The sequence below is a fragment of the Catharus ustulatus genome, chromosome 5 (genome assembly GCF_009819885.2).
Source record: "Catharus ustulatus isolate bCatUst1 chromosome 5, bCatUst1.pri.v2, whole genome shotgun sequence".
Taxonomy (NCBI): Eukaryota; Metazoa; Chordata; class Aves; order Passeriformes; family Turdidae; genus Catharus; species Catharus ustulatus.
The window spans coordinates 49998659-50018630 of record NC_046225.1 but is presented as its reverse complement, the minus strand read 5'-3'; the positions used below and the strand labels follow the sequence as shown (position 1 = coordinate 50018630).

The 19972-nt window shown below is 37.4% G+C and overlaps 1 protein-coding gene across 4 annotated transcripts in view; it reads right to left on the bottom strand.

Moving 5' to 3' along the window:
* GABRA2 (gamma-aminobutyric acid type A receptor subunit alpha2) overlaps positions 1 to 19972 on the bottom strand; it is a 70287-nt gene that overhangs the window by 18955 nt on the left and 31360 nt on the right. For all 4 annotated transcript variants that reach the window (XM_033060458.2, XM_033060459.1, XM_033060456.1 and 1 more), the window contains exons 5-8: positions 6797 to 7017; positions 4431 to 4513; positions 1445 to 1588; positions 522 to 674 (exon numbers count right to left, since the gene is read on the bottom strand). In XM_033060458.2, the coding sequence (XP_032916349.1) occupies positions 522 to 674; positions 1445 to 1588; positions 4431 to 4513; positions 6797 to 7017 (601 nt within the window). The remainder of the gene's footprint in view (positions 1 to 521; positions 675 to 1444; positions 1589 to 4430; positions 4514 to 6796; positions 7018 to 19972) is intronic.

Below are 19972 nucleotides of genomic sequence, written 5' to 3'. Positions count from 1 at the left end.
TGCTGCCTCACAGTAATCTCCAACTTGAATTAGTGAAAAAGTGTTGCCCAAAACCCCAGAACAGGGTTTCTTTAAAAGAATTTCAACTTGAAATTTAAACACAAGTAATTAAAACAAATTCAAATTTAATTTGCCTAATTTACAAATAATTTTAGAAATTTTCTTATCTATCAAGTACCAGAATACTTGGATAATATCAAGGTAAGATATATCAGGAAATCATCTAAGTTTACTAAATTTATTTTTTAAATAAAAACATTATCATATTTTTCTATTCTGTAATTTTTTTTCCTCTTAAAAGGGTCAAGGATATATGAGGATAGTTTGCTTGTACATACTAATTTCCAAAATCTTTGGGCTTCTCAGGAGATGTGTAAGGTGCAGGTGAAAACTGGTTGGACTGGAAATCATATCACATTCTACAAGCACTTTAACTTGAATGAATAAACCCTTTACTTCACAAGTATTTTTTAGCATCTTCAGCTATTGCAAACAGAGCTAATGCTAGTCAGTATACTCACCAAAGACTGTCCTGGCAGGTACAGATTCTCTGTTCAGCCAAAATGACACTTGAGACAGAATGACAGTCATGATACAGGGGAGGTAAGTCTGAATGACAAAATAACCAATTTTTCTCTTCAAGTGAAAATGAGCCGTCATTACTGTATATTCACCTGGTGCCACAAACAAACAAAACACAATGAAACAAAAGGTTATCATCTAAAGAAAGTCCACTTCTTTGACAAGAGCTTGCTATATTTATGTGAAACAAATGTTCTAGGGTTATACTGTACCAACAGTACTTTGTAATAGAAAACATCCTATACAAGAAAGATTTTGAGTACAGCTATTTCTTATTCTCACTGTTCCATGGAAGATGAGTGTTCAGGAACTTCCAGGAACTCCTGTATGCACTGACAAGTAGTTCAGCCTTGAAGGCTTCTGTTCATAAGCAACTCTCTGCGTTCACACGAGCTCTCTGAGAATTTGATCATGGTTAGAAAGGAGTCATGGGGGTCCACCACAGCCTGGCACGTGCAGGAAAACAGTCTAGAGCCTAGCAGAATAGTCCAGTGTTTAATGTCAAAAATATGATGGAAGGGAAACATGGTTGAAACCTGTCTGCTTTACCATTTAATAGACAAAATCTACATTATTTAGAATATGAAATTTAAAAAATATCCCAACCCTGGGTTACAAATGTTAGGATTTAAAATGGAGCTGCAGAGAGAATTTTAAAAAGCAGTAACTGAGGACAAGTTCACCGCTGACATCACTAGTTAATTACCATTTGAAAGAATCAGTGTTGTTTTGTGTTACTTGTACAGTACATGCCTAATAGATCACATTTTGCAACATTCTTTTTCAGAAGCCTTTAACACCACCTAGAATATAGTCTTCGCAGTCAGTAGCTGCCTTTTTCTCCAAAATATCTTTTACTAACCTGTACTTGACTTAACTGTCTCTTTTCCAATTGTTTGGCCTAAAAGATCATACTGATTCAATCTTGAGCCATCTGGTGCCACTTGCACTGAATCTGAAGCATTATAAGTCCAAATGTATGTCACTTCTGAAGTTGTGTATGCATCTGTGAGAAACAAGGTAAAATATTTTGTCAGCAACTTAAATTAAACAGCATCCCTCAAAACTCACAGAATTACAAGATCTACTTATTTTTAAAATAAAAACTCACCCCAAAGAATTTAAAATTATGTGGTAAAACATACATTTGGCTGTTTAAAATAGCTTTACTGTAAAGTAAGTGCCTGTTGCAGCATGGGAACAGGGCACTCACTTGTGATCTTATTAACCACAACTTATTTCTATTAAACTACAAACAACATCTGTTCTACACTGTTAAAAGTCTTGTCAGAAATTAGATATTATATGTATCCTATAATTTGTGATAAGGCAGATGAAAACAGATACAATTTGCAAAATTTAGGACACAAAATTTAAAAAAATTCATTCAGTGTAGTTCTGACCTTCCATTGTCTCCACTCTCAACTTTGGGGACATATCACAAGAATTTTATTATTAGTTGAAATCCAGACTAGCAGTGACAACATCCTGGTGCCTTGTTCCACCTACCTCTGAAATCTCACTAGTTGCCATTATTTTGGGGGATACACCAACATTAAACAGGCTGCTCTCCCAGTACATTCATGATCAAACATACATTTAGCCTGGTCTCTCAAAATAAACTGTGAAAGTAAATCAACACTGTATTTTAAACAGCACTAATGCCTCTCCAGTAAGTAAGAAAAAGAATGAGTATGTCCTGAAAGTTTTTCCAGCCTAATATCTATTAACAAATGGAATATAAAAGGAAAAGGGTAAACCACTGATGGAAGGAGTCATGTGTTCATTTTGATTGACCGAGACAAGTACATTTTAAATCTTACACCATAATTGCAGTGCAATTAAAAAGTAAAGCATCATTACTGCTGGTCTGCAAACATTTTCACTTGAGAACTCTCTAGAGGCTTCTCAGAAAGTAGCTTCTTCATGCAACTAGCCATAAATTGCATGACTAACAAAATCTAGCAGGTGGTAGCAAGTAGAGATTTTCAACACTTCCCATCTACCCTTCCAGCTTTCCACAAAAATATCTCAGCTTTAATGCAAACCAGCAGTATGGCAAATTGTTGATTTGTCTCCATTCTCTTCACTGTCAGCTAGACTTTTTGAAAAGAATAAAGAAAAGCAATCTATTAAGCTACAGCTTCTCCCATACATTCAATTTGGCTTTTCTCTTATGTATAAAAAGAGACATTCATAAATGCTGATGATCCTCCTAGCAACGCAAGATTAGCAGCATATGAAGAGCCGTGACAAATATATACCACTGGCAAACTTGCCTTAGTTAAACCAAAATCCTCAGGATTCCTGCTTATTTTCACCACTATTCATCATTCAGATTCTATCCTAGAATAAAAGATGAAAAATGGACAGTTGCTAGAAATGAGTCCTAGGTAAAGAAATAAAATGTGTGTGAAGCCATTCAAAATGAACAGAAATAAGAGTCCCCTGAAGGTGCCAACAGGCTGGAGCACAGATGGCTTTGAGGGAAATGAAAGACACTTTTTTTGAAAATCACATTGCTCACATTTAGAATTCCTCCTATTATTAGAAAACCAGAAAGAGAGAAAAAACAGTGAGCTGGTAAGAAAAACAAACAATCAAGACCAATAAAAAAAGAATAAAGGAACTGGTTCACACAAACTCTAATACACCTAGTCATGAGGGATTCCAACCTAAAACTGCTCATGAAGAAAGTAGCCTTTTGCCCTGAGTATAAGTTTCATTACTACTGGAGTTTTCAAGTTGTTTTGAGGCCACATATGTCTTTTTTTCCTGCAACACGTTATAAATCCAACATGCCTTATTAGTCAGTAGCCAATTTTGGGTGACATCTCTGGTGTTAGTTATTTAGGCTGCATTACGTATCACAAATATAATATTGGGGGGGCAGGAAAAGGCTCCATGATGCTAATAATATTCATTCTAATGATCTTTTATCTCCATAGCTAAAGATTGGAAACATCATCAGAAGCGGAGGTTTTGTCTAACTTGCTACAAACTCCAAGGAAAAGGGATATTGGAGCACAAGGGAGAGAGTGTGCAGAGAGGAAAGCATCATGTGGTTAATGGTGTCCTTAGTGGTAGCATATCCCCTGTTTTGTATTCTGTGGTTGCTACAATTATTGTAAATTCAGCCAGGATTTCTAGGTTTTAACTTGTTTTCTCAAAAAAACCCAATTTCCTTTCTGGGCTCAGCAGAGAATGTAGGTTGCAGCCAATGGGGTAAAAAAAAAAAAAAGAAAGCTTTTAGTGTACAAAGTCCAGGAAACAGATATAATGAAGAAGAAAAAGAATGTCTGGAATTTCAGTAAGAAAGTAAAATAATGCTGCTGTTAAAAATAATACCAGTGAGGTCAAATTCCACCTCTCTGTAGCATGCAGATGCACTAAAGACTGAAATTTTTTATCACATAAAGCTATTCATTATTGCCTTTGTTGAATAAGAACATTAAAAATATCATTAACAATAAAGAGAAACTAAATTATCAGGGTAAATTTGAAAAACCCATACACTGAAGTCTTTGATCTGCTCTTTGTTAATACCACACAGGCTATGTGCATCCAGTTCTGTGGTCATCAGTATGATCTGCACACTGCAATGGAAGACCAGTGCAGTGGTGATCAGGTACAGGGTTTTATTGTTTGGAGTAATGAAATCTTTCAAATACACTAGAAGGCACAACACTTAAACAGAGAAAAGAGATTTTTATGCTTCAGGTTGCAATTTTTTTTTTTAAAGCCCCATCTTGTGGTTTACATTTCTCATGTAGCAATTTACTCAAAATTGTGCTGAGAAATGTTAGATATTCCCTAACCAAAGGCTGTACTTCACATTATATACTTACAGCTGCCAAATTTCAGTGGGCATGAGTGAGCATCCATAGGGAAGTCCTCCAAGTGCATTGGACATTCGGCTTGGACTGTAAGCCTAAAAGGCAAAAGACCTCTATGCATTTAAGTCATTTAACAGGACAAGAAAATCAGTTCCGCAGAAATGGAGAGAGCTCATGCTGATTTAGTAGACTGAATTGAAATTTTATATTAAACTAACAAGAATTTAAATCAGTTTTTACTTTTTCCATTTTATGTGCTCCTTTGAAAGGCATTTACTTATCACAGCAAGAATCTATAAAAGCTGACCTCAAAATTATGAAGAAAGGTCATTTAAAGAAAAATGCAAATTAAGTAATGCTAGGTTGTTAAGAACAATAATTTTCTTCTCATAATATTCTGAGGAACATGTGTGCTAATACGGCTCTTAAAGGCTCTTTTAAAAAGCATCTAAAATACAATTAACTTGCCAAGGAACCCTACTCCAGTCTTCTGAACTTAATTTTTTTACAGTTTTAATGGAAGATACAGAGCAAAAATTTTTGTGCTCTTTATAAGATTGCTGCTGTTCATTCTCCATGTTACTACTTATTATTCTTTATATTTATGTAAAGTGTGACAGTATGTTAACAAGGCATCCACTTCTGCTCATTTTGTGAAAAAAACCTCAGCAATATCCCAGTATCATATATGGGGATTAGTACAATAAAAAAATAATTTAAAACAATTTGAAGAAAGCTTTCAATGAACTTCCCCATTATTTTTAATTAAAAAAAAAAAAAGTCAAGAAAAAATCCCATGTTTCTCCTTCCTATCCTGTAAATTTTCTCTGGGTAGAGATTTTTTCTGTATGCCTTTTCTTCCTCTTCATCCAGCCTCAAACATCAGTTAATCCTTCTGTACTCCCAGTGGTTCCTAGTCATTGCATTCTCTGTTATTTTCTCATTGCCTTCCACAAAAAAATATTTCATATTTCTATTCCTCCACTCCCCAGGAATGTTTATCTGAATTCAAGGGGCACTGAGAGATAAGAATCAGCAAACAGCTGAAGGCAAAGGAAAGAACTGCATGAGTTCCTGATGTAAATCACACAATCATTTTATGTAGACATGATAAAAGTAGCTGTTTAAAATCTAGGCAAAACAGTTAGATCAGTGTACACATTAATCTCATACCCTGAGAACCAACATACTTACAAGCAAAAAAAATGCTTAGTTAATTATGATTAACCTGACCTAGCTTATACTCCATAATGGTTTCAAACAGTATTTCTTATTATTTATAGAATATGGTTATTATACCCTTTGGAGGAAGAGAATTTCAGTCAGCTTATACAGAAAATTCTCAAATATTGATTTGAGCCGAAGCAAAAATAAAACACAGGGGTCTCAATTTACTTCAAGCAAACTTTTCTGAATCTCTCCAACCATTACATCATCCAATATCATGACCAGTCAACACTCAATATTCCAAGGGTTTCAGAGCTGTGTAGTAAAACTGGGTTTCAGGGATGCTGGCATGGCTGCATGGAAAAAGTACCACAGTTCATGTTAACTTCGAAGCTCACGTTTTCTATCTTACTTAGGCTAGGGATTTTAAGTTGACATTCACGAAAATTTGAATTTATTAAGTATTCTTCAGGAAAAAGAAAAAAAGTCAGGGGCTTCTGGAAACTTGGGTAAATATTTTTTAAAAATCACATAGTTGGTAACATTATTGCAAAAAGAGTTACCAAGGAAAAAAATCAGTCTTATAAAAATGCTACTAATCTACATGATTTTTAAAACACTTTTTCCTATTCTATGTTCTATTTTCTAAGCAAATTTAAAACATTTTGCCAGCTAAATATTTATCTTAGCTACAAATGGTGCACAAGATGGAAAAATAAAATTCTAAGTTAAATATTTTAATTAGATATAAAGAAACAGTAATTACAGTGTAAGACATATTTTCCCTTTAGCTCTTGCTGGAAAGAATTTGAGACCTTATTACCTCTTTATTCTTGCACTATTTTTTTATTGCCCCTGATCTTCATCAAAATTTGCTTAGGGGCTCACATATTCACTACAACAGCTGCAGTAACAAGCTAAACTCCTAATTTATTTCAATCATTCTAAGACAGAGTTGGTAAACTCTACCTGAAGGTCTCAAATATCTTCAATACAAAAATTTGAAAACTGAGGCACGCATAGGAAAAGTGATCTAACACATTATCAGCCAAGAGACCTTTAAAAGAACTGGAAAAAACCCATGCATTTTTCTAGCTTTCTTTCTGCTTAGAGAGAAATAAAACAAAGGAGATTTCTCCTGAAACCTGATTTAATTGTTAAATGGAGAAATCACATCAAGAAATAGATCAAGTAGAGATGAACAGACATACCTCATGGTGTACAAGAGTGTCCCATCGTCCTGGATCCGTAGAAGCTTGTTTGGCATCGTCATATTATGAGCCACTGACTTCTTCCCATTGTGAAAAAATGTATCTGGGGTCCAAATTTTGCTGGCCATTAGATTATTCAGTCGAAGAATGTTCATTGGGCCTTTAAACTTTAATCTCTCATCCTTCCATCTCTGACGGAAGAAAACGTCTATTGTGTACTCCTGTAATGGAATAAATATATGCTTTTTTTAACACAATGAAACACCAATCTGCTTTCTGAGAACAAAAATAGAAAAAATCTTTGTTTTCGAAACTCCCTTGGTAAAATTGTCAAGGGGGAACAGTCATCACAAAAAATTGTATAGTACTGAGAATAATAAACAGGAAGTCAATGTACTACAGGTATGACATTCTGCTTCATGATTGCTAGTTGTTGTTTTTATATTGAACTCTTTAAATATTTAGAGTTCTGTATCAGATACAAAAAAGATATCTATGACAGGGGTAATTTCAGTAAAACCAGAAAGGAAGGAAAGTAAGCAAAAAATACACAGGACACTAAATAGTTCTTTCAGTATCTTTTCCTGTAGACTAACCTAGCATTTCAAGAGCATGGAGGATGGCTGAGCCTGGAAGTAAAGAAACAAGGCAATCCATAAAGGGCATAGTATATACAAGAGAGTGATATAAGATTTTTCCAAAGGGGAATGTAAGGCTCTGTAGTGGTGTGAGTTTTATGAAGAAAAGTACACAGGTAAGAAACAACTGATGATTAACAGGTGACACGCTGCCTGGTGAACCTTACTCTGATGCCTAGTCTTGGGGAGGCAGTACAGTTGGGGAAAAAAGGATGCAAGCAAAAACAGACTGATGACCTAGACCAGATGCCTGTGTCAACCAGTGCTGGGTATCCCATCTGGTGGGTTTTGTTGTTGTTCAATTGGTTGCTGGCTACCAACTTGCTGGCTACTACTGGTTGCACAAACAAGCAAAAAACTGATTAGACATTGATAATGTAAATTCATCAGCTATCTTCAAAATGGAACTGCAAATGGATTTGGTGTTTTGCTTCTGTCAGCACAGCATATCAGTTGGATGTGGGAGAGCTTAAAAACTATGTTGGAAGCAAACTGTATTTTGTGTATTGGCAAATGCTACCTTGGTGCAATCTTGTTTTGTTAGACAGGTACAAAATTTGTCTCATGACTTCAAAATATTAGTACACTGCAACAGTCTGTACTACTGCAATTGCTCTGCATAAATCATTTTCAAGTAAAATACTTTGAATGCACAAGGACTGATAAAATTTAACCAATATAAATTTTTCAGGGGATTTCAATACAAAAGTGACTTCAAGAAACTTATCAGCCTCTATCATCTTCTGCTGGCTCCCTTATGTGCTGATTAACAAGGCTTAAGGTTCTCCTCCATCAATCATACAGTGATACAAAAGGAGTGCTGACTAGACAGCGACAAGTGACAGCTCTCGGTCTGTGAGGCAAAGAGCTGAGAGGACCTTTTCCAGGTCAGGGCCAGAGGCTAACGAGAGCATGCAGAATAAAGGAACAAGAATTTTGTTACGTGAAGGAGCATGACAGGGGCAGGAGAGAAAGCAGTTCTCTTTAGGAATGGCAACAAATGAAAAGAGATATTTTGGAAATTATGGATACTTAAAAACTAACCTGACACAAACCAGAAGCTCAGGTTTCATCTATATCAAGAGCTTGTACATTAATGTAATAACATTTTGTCATTTTTCTAATTAAAATTTTAAATATTTAAAATAATATTTAATAAAAGTAACTCAACAGTACATGGAAAACTAATTTGCTTGGTTTTCTTTATTCCCATTTTCTAATATCTCTAAAAATATTTTAGCAAATGCATCTGTTTAATACAAATCATTAACCTCTAAAACATGTACAGTCAATTCACGAATACAAGCCGCACTGAGTATAAGCCGCATCTCTGGGTGTTGGCAAATATTTCGGTTTTTGTCCATAAATAAGCCGCACCCAAATATAAGCCGCTCTGTCGTTCGCAGCGAGGACCCGCGTGCAATTAGTAACAGAACCGCGGGAGGGCGGGGTTTACTGGCTGAGCTAAGGCTGTGTAGGCTCGGCCCGCTAGGGGCTGCTGATGGGGCCAGGTGGCCCAGCCCGGTGCTGCCACTCGGGGCCGGCCGCCGCTGCCACTGGGCTCGGTCACCCCGGGTCGGCGCTGCCCCGCAGTGGCAGGCAGGGACGGAGCTTCCCCCACTCCTACGGCAGCAGCGGCGGGCGGGGACGGAGCTTTCCCGCGCCTGTGGCGCCGGCGGCGGGCACGGACAAAGCACCCCGCCTCCTCCCCGAGCCGCGGGAATGGCTGCGTGGGGCTCCCGTCAGCTCCTGGAGCCGCGGCAACGGCGGCGCCCCCCCCGTCGGCTCCCCGGGTCGCGGCAATGGCGGCGCGCCCCCCCCCCCCCCTCCTCCCCTGGGCTGCGGAAGAGGAGGGAAGAAGAGAGCTCTCCCGCTTCTCTCCCCGCCCCCCGTGCTGCCTGCAGGGAGCCAGGGCAACACGGTAACACTGTAACAATAGCGAAATGCCGGCTTTTACTGGTAGGTGCTTGGCTCGGCACTCTGGCTGGCACATCTGGGGTTGTAAATGTCAGAAAATTATTCACATATTAGCCGCCCCCGACTATTAGCCGTACTTCCGGGTTTCCACCAAAATTTTTGTCAAATTGCTGCGGCTTGTATTCATGAAATTACTGTATTCCTTTGATAATATACTTGATTTTGTTCAGTACCTCATCCCTGTCAGAAACACTGTCTCATAACAAGTGCTTTGCTCACTTCGCTATAATAGATCACATTTAATTCTCCTCTTTTATTTGCTGATTTATATGTTGTTTTATTTGTTAAATATGTGACTTAAAATCCCATTTACAAATAACAAGTTGCCTATCAGTTCAGTTGCAGACCAGGGAAAGTGACAAAATGCATAACATCCTGGAGGATCAGGAGTAGCAGGGGAGTATATGAAATCTGGATAGCAATACCAGGTAATTAAAGGAAAACAATTGTCCTAAGATCCTCCTCATGGTTGTCATCTGAGGGGCTTTACCAATAAATCATTTTTATGGCAAGACTGATCCTTGAGCCATAAAGAATTGGGAAGATGAACCTGAAGGGAATTAAGACTTTGAAATTCCACTGAAATTCAACAGCAGTGAGTGATATGTCCTACAGGTTCTTTTGACAAACATCCCTGCACATAAAAGATAAGAATATAAATCTCAACTTTTTTTCAATGTTTCCATCAACAAAGAACTTCAAAGATCCTGCTTTTTTTTTACTGTCTTCCAACATACATAAAAAGAATTACAAGAGAAATAAAATAGAAAAAAAAAGTAGACATGAAAAGACACAAGATCAAAACAGCAACATTTCACAAAAACACACCTGCTGCATGGCAACAGCTAAGGGAGTAGAATGAGCAGGAAAGAATGGCAGTAGAATGAGCTTCATCTTTGGGAGATCCTACTGAGAAATCTCTGACTGATCCACAGGTAATGGTCAATGGCTCTAACACTGTTAAGGTTATCACCGAAGGACTTTGCCCACCATGAGAAACTGTATGAAGAAGCTCATCTGAAAAAGCTGCTATTCTGATGCCACAGCACTCCTCTCTCTCCCTCTCCCCAGTATGTCTCTGTGACTTCCTGGAAATTTGGACAGTAAGTTAAGCCTCCTGATGGGAACTTGAGATAAGATACTTGAGATAAGGTGCTACTATTGTCCCATTATCTCAGGGCTAAGGAGAAGCAAACAACGCTGAGAGAAATGCATCCACAAGAAAAGCCAGCTCAGCAGATGTGCTGAAAATAAGCCCTGGCAGGGGGAGACCGTAGCTGTCAGACTTGTTTCTGGGGTCTTCCACCAGAGGAGTGCACATGATCCACAACTGCAACAGACCAATGGTGTCGCAAGAGTCAGTGTAAAACTCTGCTCCCCAGGAGAGGTGTCTGGGCACTCCCATGTAAACCTGAACATATATCAAGCCATTGAAATCTGTGTTTCATGGGCTTCCCCCATCCCTGGCAGATCAAAACTGTGATCATCACTTTGACTGACAAACACTGAAACTACATCAATCTTGTTGAATCCATGTGTGGTGATATCTGTCTATTCTTCTGCCTTCTTTCTCTTTCTTTCATTTCCTTATAAATTTTCTTCAGTTTTATTTTTATGCTTTTGTTTTATGCTTTGTTTTATGCTTTATTGCTATTGATGATAATAACCAAAATGGTTACATATCTCCTTTCCACTGCAACCAAAATGTTCCAAAACTATATGTATGTATATATGTATGCATATATATGTATTTATAAACACTGATCATTCAGTGTTGTTTCACCCTAATCTGCTCCCAGGGATCAATTTATAAAAACCCGAGTTACCCTCACCTTTAGTAACACCATCCAGTCTGTGTTAGAGATCTTTATTTCAGAACATCTCATTTAGAAGACGAAAACAGGGAATAAACCAAGGTTTGGTGAGAATGATGACAAACACCTTCTGTTTCCATTTACCACAATAGTAGTAAAATCTCACATAGTTCTTAAATAACTTATCTTTCTACAGACTTCTCTGCACTTTTTTCAATGGAAGTATTGGGATATCCGTTTCATCATTGTCCATTCAAAATGATTATTTAAAGCAAAATACGATGCCTGCCTTTGCATCCCAGTGCTATATTCACTGATCCCATGTTCCCTTCTGTGCCAAATATATTCTACGTAGATCATAAATATCCCTACTGATGTTTACCATATTAAAAAATTAAAAAATAGGAAGGTATTGAAGTATTTTGAATATAATCAATATGATAAATAAGCCAGCTACAAAAAGATGCTACATAAAGATTTTGAGACTAATTCCTATTCAATATATTTGATATATACCACTTTGTAGTAAATGCTGTGCAATGTTTACTTTTCAGTCTAGACTAACATTCCATGACAAAGGCAAACCTGGACTTTAGAAATAAAATACTCAGATTAGTACCTGGTACTAATTTCATTCATTCTGCAGATATTCTTCTGTAAAACAAACCCCTACTCTCTCTGGATCTGACCTAACCACTTTCCAGTATATAGTGCAATATCTCAGCAAAATCACAGGAGCATACTTCCAGATCTTCAGAGGATTCCTGTGATAATTTCTAGACAAGAAAGCGCTTCCTACTGTGTTGTGTCTAAAATGGCGCTTATACAGCCAGACTCTAATGCAGTATTATTAAACATAATATTTTAAATACAGTAATTTCATGACTATAAGGTGCACCGGATTATAAGGCGCACTTCCGGAGTGTCGGCAAATTTCCGAACTTTTGCCCATATATAAGGCACACCAGACTATAAGGCGCACTCTTTTTTTTGCAGCGAGGGTCTGCCGCCGGCTCCCCCTGCACGGTTGCTGGCCGATGCCCGGTCTCCACCCTGCAGCCGCAGCACCGCGGCCCCACCTGTACCCACCTCCACCCGGCTGCTGTGGCCCCGCAGCCCCGTCTCCACCCAGCTGCCGCGGCACCGCAGTCCCGCCTGCACCCACCAGCCACGGCCCTGCCGGCTCCCACCCAGCTCACGGCTCGCACTTCTGGGTTGGTAAATTTCCCAACTTTGTACATTATATAAGGCACACTGGACTATAAGGTGCACTTTCAGCTTTGGGCCAAAATTTTAGTCAAAAGGGGGCGCCTTATAGCCGTGAAATTACTGTATGTATTTTACTACATTACATGAAATTTTAGGTAAAGATAATGAGATTCTTGCCACAATTTTAAGAAGTACTTGACTTTAATATTCTGAAGCACAGAATATTAAAATGGTGAAGAAATTTAATTTCTCTTTTAATATGCAGTTGCTGTGCATAACACCATGCACCATAAAAAAGATGCTAGTATCTCTGGCAGAAGCTTTAACTGACCTGAGTATAAGCAATCCATCCCTACTACATGCTACATGGCAGAATGGCAGACTTCTTTTTTTTTTTTTTTTTTTTTTCTAAGGCCAGATTCGTATGGGAGAAGTTCAACAAAAAATGAACTCTCATCCTTCCCAAAAGTTGTTGGCAGATTTTGGCAGTTTTAGCACCTGGAGTTAAGATGGACGTATTCCAAATATCTCAAAAATTGTAAGTGCCCATTAGCAAGTAGTCTTGTCCTGAAGCAGACAGAACATTTTATTAATTACCTTCTGGAACACAACATTTTGTTTAATGAATAGTTCAAGCCAGAGTTCCTCATTCCCTATTTGTAGAGATTTTTCTTAGTCATTTATTTAAAGTCCAATTGTCTTTTTCCTGACTACCCATAAAGCCATTACAAGACATACATATATAACTACAAAAACAAATTTTAAGTACTGTAAGAGATAAAACTTTTAAAAGACAAATAAAAAAATTAAAAGCAAGCAAAGAGGAAATGGCACATATAGCCTTTCACTGAGTCCTTAAAACAGTTAGAAATACTGTGGTTGATACACTGATGAGGTAGTGCAGATTCATGGACCTAAATCTTACATAGCTAGCATAGGAACTGCATATTAATATTTATTTTTAAATCAGTACAATTTATTCATTCTAATTCTAAAAATGTGCATTCTTGTTTTCATATCTGCCTTAAGGAAACATGTAATTTTTCTTGTGGGTTTGTTTAACAATATTACCAATCTTAGTATGTAACTAGTGCTGTAGAATACTAACATGACTGGTATGCATCTAAGCATCAAAATTACTTTTAAGAAAACCAAGAAGTTTAGACAGAAGATTCAAAAAAATGTAATTAGTCAAAGAAAAATTATCTGCCCAGTATATGCACACTTACCATAACCTGATACTCATCGGTGTGATAAGTGTATATTTGTGATGCAACTCCTGCAATTCAATTTATTAAACTAGACATTTTCAATGAGTGCTGGAATTAGCTTTACAGTAGGAGGACCACATCATTAGCTGGTTGTCCTGGTGGCTCTCTCTGTGGGCAGATCTATGCAGGGTGCAGATGGCACACAGAAGGACTAACACACCACCACAGTCTGCATAAGCTACTTCATCATTGCACTGCTTGGCTTTACCCAGGCCCACCTACCAGATCGGACAGACAATCCATCTCACTTTCTACAAGTGAATAGAATCCTTGAAAATATTCTGATGAAGGAGGACTGTGGTTTGAAACTGCACTGTTGGTTATTTTTTATCAAAACCCTTAACAGCCCTTTTAAAAACTGAAACACAATCCCATCACTGCATTTCAAAGGAATATGTATTCATTTTTAAATATATAAGTAATGTCTGCCAGATACATATGACCTTTAATACCATCAAGAATATGTGCAATATTTCTAGGGAATTGCAGCACATTTTTTCTCTATTTGAAGAACTCGTTTCAAGCCTTTTATTTCTGTCTAATCTGTCAACTTCAGTCATTTTTGTCTAAGCATTTAGTCTAAACATAAAATATTAAAAAAATCTGGAAGAAAATGTGTTTAACCAGTTTGAATGAAAGTGTCTAGGGAAGAGAATATCTTTCTATTCATATTCATTTATGAGAAGGACCTTCCCTGAATAATTTTCTCTCTCTCTTTTTCCATATACCTGATGTAGAGAGAACTCTGAGTCTAAAAGAAGCACCAAGGAGGGATAAGTGAGTTCCGTAAAAGATATGAATAGGGATTACTTAGAAAAGAGACTACAGGATATTTTTCCTACTGCTGTCACTGAAAATAAAAACACTTGCCATTATCCCTTTTTTATTCAGACATGGAGAAAGAGCAACCCTGAAACACAGCGGATGTCTGGTGCCAGGAACAGGAATCCAAACAAAGGTAGAGAGAGAGCTAACAGCAGTGACAGGCTTGGACACAGCCTCTAACAAATCCATCTCCCATATTGATCCACTTGGCAGGATGCGCACAGAGGAAAAAGCCTTCCCAACAGAATAAAAGGACAGAAACTCTGAAAGAGATCATGTGAGATAGTCTCATCAAAATTTCAGTGTATGGATTTAACTTGCAAAGGCCAATAATAAAAGGTAAAAAAGCAAAAAGTTTATTGTTTTCAGAAACATACCAATTATAAAGACACAACCTAGATGTTCCCCAATCCTCCCCAAAAGCCAAAAAGTCCAAGCGTATTTATCATTTCTTTAACTCTTTAGTCTTCTCTTACCAAGTTCAAATAATAACTAGATAATAATAATTGCAGTATTTTTAAAATATTTTTGAAAAAAAACTCATCTTGATGCATCCCCTTATTTTATCTAGACTTAAATATCATACCAGCTCAGTACAGCTCCTCCGAAGTTAAGGAATTCTAACTAATAATGAGACTCTGAAACAGAGCTAAAAATAAGTTGCACAGGAAAAAAAACCCAAACAAAATCTGAAATACAAACTGAAACAAGGAAATCAGAAAAACAAGACAGAAAAAAAAGAAACAGGGTTCCAAGTGCAATCGCTGTCTCTAAAGAACATCCTCAGTTGTAGGGATGAATGCTGTAACAATCCGTCTGGTTATTTCTGTATTTGACTTTCAGTCTTCACTGAAAAATTCTACTCTGTCTGATTTGAAAAATCAGAAACACTTATGACATTTCAGATGAAAACTGATGAGATGGAAGTGTGTGTAGTGATGAACTAGCTGTGTATGATGATCTCTACAGAGAAATGTCCCTGTTCCTTCACTTCAAAGTGAAAAACAGGAACTCCATCATTGAGAAACTAGGAAAAACTCTTGTTTACAAAAGACTTGGGAACAAAGATGTAGCCACAGTAAAGAAAACTCCCCAGTAACTATGAAAATCTAAAACTGCAAGTTGAAATACAAGTTTCAGAAAGCTTCTTAGTCTTAATATTCAAAATAAACTGATTCAAGCCCTGACACCTACTAACCGTGTGTTGCAGGAAAGCAGGAAAGACCATTCTCAGCAACAACCAGAAACACTGTTATGAGGTAAAATTTGCTAAATCTTGGCAAACCTTTTTTCACAGCACACTTTTTTTAAAGGGTGTCTGTACCTACATAATCTGTCTTACATAAAATAACTTTTACTTGAGGGGTAAATTGGTCTCATTTATTAAATCCATTTTTTTTCCTGTTGTGGACATCAACATTTACTATGTCTCTGGCTATGGGAGAAATTTTAGGAGCCAAAGTGTCAGGAGAGTCTGGAAAGACACCAAGTCTTAGAAAAAGAGGTAAAAAAACCATTCCTTTCAGGGATGATATTTAACTTACCAGCATGTAGATTTATAATGATGATGCAGTCTAACAGATTTCAAATAATTAATTTTTAAAAACAGAAAAATAATCAGGTTTAATGTTCAATCCTTTTAATCCTACAAATTATAATCCAACCAAGTTCAGCCTTTACCTCTGAATTTTCAAATATTAAACATTTTAATTTCATGATAAATGCTTTAATTAGCTTCTGTAATAATAATTTAGTGCTATAACTCTTCAGAAAATTAAGAGATGCTTTGTTCTTCAGTTACTCTGCCCAATTTTTCATTTGTTTGTTTTTCTAAACAATACAGCTTTTCTTCTCTCAGGCTAATGTCAAAATAAATTTGTATCACTGATTGGGTTGGAAGCCTATAAGGCATAGCATCACAATACTGAACTCGAACATTTCTGAGAAATAACAGCTCAAAAAGACAGAAGACTGAAAGTAAAACCTGTTTAAACTCGTGTTTTGCTTTGCCCTCCTTGATTCTCACTAGTTTGCAAAAGGAAGCTGAAAATTTTTATATACTGGCACTGCATATTTGACATTAAACAGAGTGGCTGACATACAATAGCTTTTCTTAGACACAAATTATATAGATACCCAAATGTTGTTGTTCATTTGAAGCACAGTTTGCAACAGACTCCTGGCCAAGGGTGAGCAGATTTGGTAGCTGAATATTTTGAACAGAGAGTAGCATCTTTTGAACTTAGTCAAAATGTTAATCTGCTACAAGGACCAAATGTTTTTGCTGTTAACACATTTGGAGAAAAATCTCAGCCTCAGCTTCTACTTCCTGAATTTATCAATGGCAACTTCAGCTTTCTTAAAATCAGTCAAAGACCAAATTCCCCTGGACATAACTATTTTTTGGCAAAGCTATGATACTGGAAAGATATACTGAATGTGAAAAACAACCCACATTCTAGCAATCATACCAAGTCACAGATCATACACCATACTATATTACCATTGATGGGAACTGCTAGCGAGGAAAACAGAAACCTCACAAACTCACAGCAATTCAACAACAAAGGTTAGAATTACATTTTATCAACTCTGTGAATCAGCACTTTGTGAGAACTGCCTCCTTAGCTCCAATACATCCATCGCTGCCTGTGTGCCACTTCCTTCTTCCATATTCTAAATGCATATTAAACATCTCCTTTATCAGTGAGCCTCCTTCCTGTTTTTCAAAAGCACCCCTCTTCTTCTAAGCTCAATTATCTTTCATAAGATACTAACCAAGGAGGAAAAAACAAACTGGAAAATAAATCATGCAAAGAGGTGCAGTCACACACCTGATGATTTTATTGCTGTAAGAAACCCCAGTGGAAGGAATCCTAGGGGCAGCAACAATCATGAGTTTTGGATAGCAGCAATGTTCACCCTAATTACCTCATATGACTGAAGGCCTCACCATTCATGTTGTGACAGCAGAGGAAGTCAGGGGCTCCAACCCAACTTTCCTAAAAAAATCTGAGTTTGAGTTCCTCTGAAAATTCTGGAGGACAGGGGCAAGAGTCAAACTTATTCTTCCAATGAAACCATTTAAGGATGAAATTTTAAAAATTATACTATCCCAGAGTTTTTCACATTTACGTAAGAAAATATCAATGAATCCTCTGTATAATAGCTTACATTATTGATTCAATCATGCAGCTCCTAAATGAAAAAGTACTTATGGTTAAAACTCTAATGTCACCGTCATGTTCGACAGAATACGTGATGGTTTGGAAGCTATTATTTCAAAACTCACATGTTGGAATTTTCTAATTGACTGCTCATACGTGTCAAAATTATTTTATAATTATCAACAGAACAAGCTAAATTAACCCTGAAGCTTGTAGTAATAAGAATTAAACTGTTCTTACATATCTATCTACTTATCTGCAAATAAACCTACTCATTAGAGTAACAGCTGCTGTTCTGATGCACTGCACTCTGCTTTGATTAACACCTCTGCACAGATCTGTTAGAGCTGTAGCATCAAAGGAGCTGGCCCTTTACTGCACTGTCTATATGTCTATGCAAATAAACACCCAGTTCTCCATACATTTATCCACTAATGTCAGAAGTGTATTGGGAGTGAGGGAATAGGTTCAGGGAGCTTTTCATTACATTTCCATTTAAGCACAGATGACTTGCACAGCCTTGGGTAAGTCTCCTTGTGCCTCAATATTCATCTTTAAAAGTGGATTAATATCATCTCTCCATTATACAGGACTACCATAATGCAAGACTTTACCACTCTAAAGTCATGAGATACTAGACCAAGGTCAAGGATGCTCATATCATCTTTTCACATAGCTGTGGATACCTTTTTAACAAAATTATTAACAAAATAAGAAAAATTTCATAAACCTAAAATCATGCGAAAAAAACACCTCAAGAGAATCAGGACCATGTAATGAAAACAAAAGTCTATTTCTCTTATGAAATGGTCTTTCATATGAAGCATTACTAGTGCATTCATAACTATCAAAACAGAGCTTGAAAACTGAAACTATCCCACACAAAAAACAAACACAAAACCCCACCAGAATATATTCTCCAAATTTATGATTACCTGGTATTCAGTAAGCAAATAACTTTTTAAATGTACAATGTACCGTGGAAAATTTAGCTTCATAAGCTTGTTCATAACATCATAATGTTCTCTGTTTTGTATGATGCATAACCTGAATTTTTTCATAGAAGAAGAAATGTTGTCTGTTTTTAAAAATAGTAATTTTCAATAATCTACAGATATACCTAAGTAGCATTTTATTATATCTCATACATAATAAAGAATGTTCAAAACACTTCAAAAATAATTTCTTGCAGGATTGGTAAGGGTAGTGTGAGACCAAAGGACATCAAAATTGCATTAACTCTTGTTACTAAATCCATGGATGGTGATACCATTCTACTCTTCTCCTTTCTTTCTCTTTCTTTCTCCCTTTCTTCTAAAAGTACATTGTAAATCAGACTAAAAAATTCCTGTCAAAGCCTTAGTAAGTGCCTCGTGTCTGGATTTGTTAAGGTTGGCTAAGTTTAAGTTTGCTACATTAAAGTTTGTGAAGTACTTACTTTGCCTGAATGTTGTTTCAAAATCTGTCAAGTACTTTATTCTATCTTAATGTTCTAAATTTTGCAACTAAAATTTGTTGCTGAATTTGCTGAGAATTCTGCTCTCTCCTACACATTGCCCAGAGTCAATTAAACCATCTTCCCTTAAACCAGGCAAGTGGACAGGAGCATAAAAAGTACAGTAACTTCACAATTATAAGCTGCACCTGAGTATAAGCTGCACTTCCGAGTGCATTCTTCGTCCATAAATAAGCCACACCTGATTATAAGCCTCACTTTCGTTCGCAGCAAGGATCCGCGTGCAAATTTCACAAAGTTGTCAATTAGTAACAGAATCGCAGGATCACGGGGTTTACTGACTCTGCTTGGGGCCGTGCGGGCTCGGCTCAGGGCTGCTGTGGGCTCGCACTTCCGGGTTGGCAAATTTCTGAACTCAGTCCATATATTGGCCACTCCGGATTACAAGCTGCACTTCCGGGTTCGGACCAAAATTTTAGTCAAAATGGTGTGGCTTATAATCGTGAAAATATTGTAGTTAAAGTACAGTAATTTTACGAATACAAGCCGCACCAATTTGACCAAAAGTTTGGTGGAAACCCGGAACTGCGGCTAATATTCGAGGGCGGTTAATACATGAACAATATTCTAAAAGCTGCCAACACAGAAGTGAGAGCCCGCGGCAGCCCCAAGCCAAGCTGGAGCCCGGCCGGCCCCGGTTGAGGTGGGAAAGCCTGGCAGAGGCGAGGCCTGCAGTGTGGGGGCGGGCGGCTGAGCCTGAGCCAGCAGGGCGGGGCAGGGGGGGCGGCAGAGCCCGGGCCAGCAGGGCGGGGGAGCCCG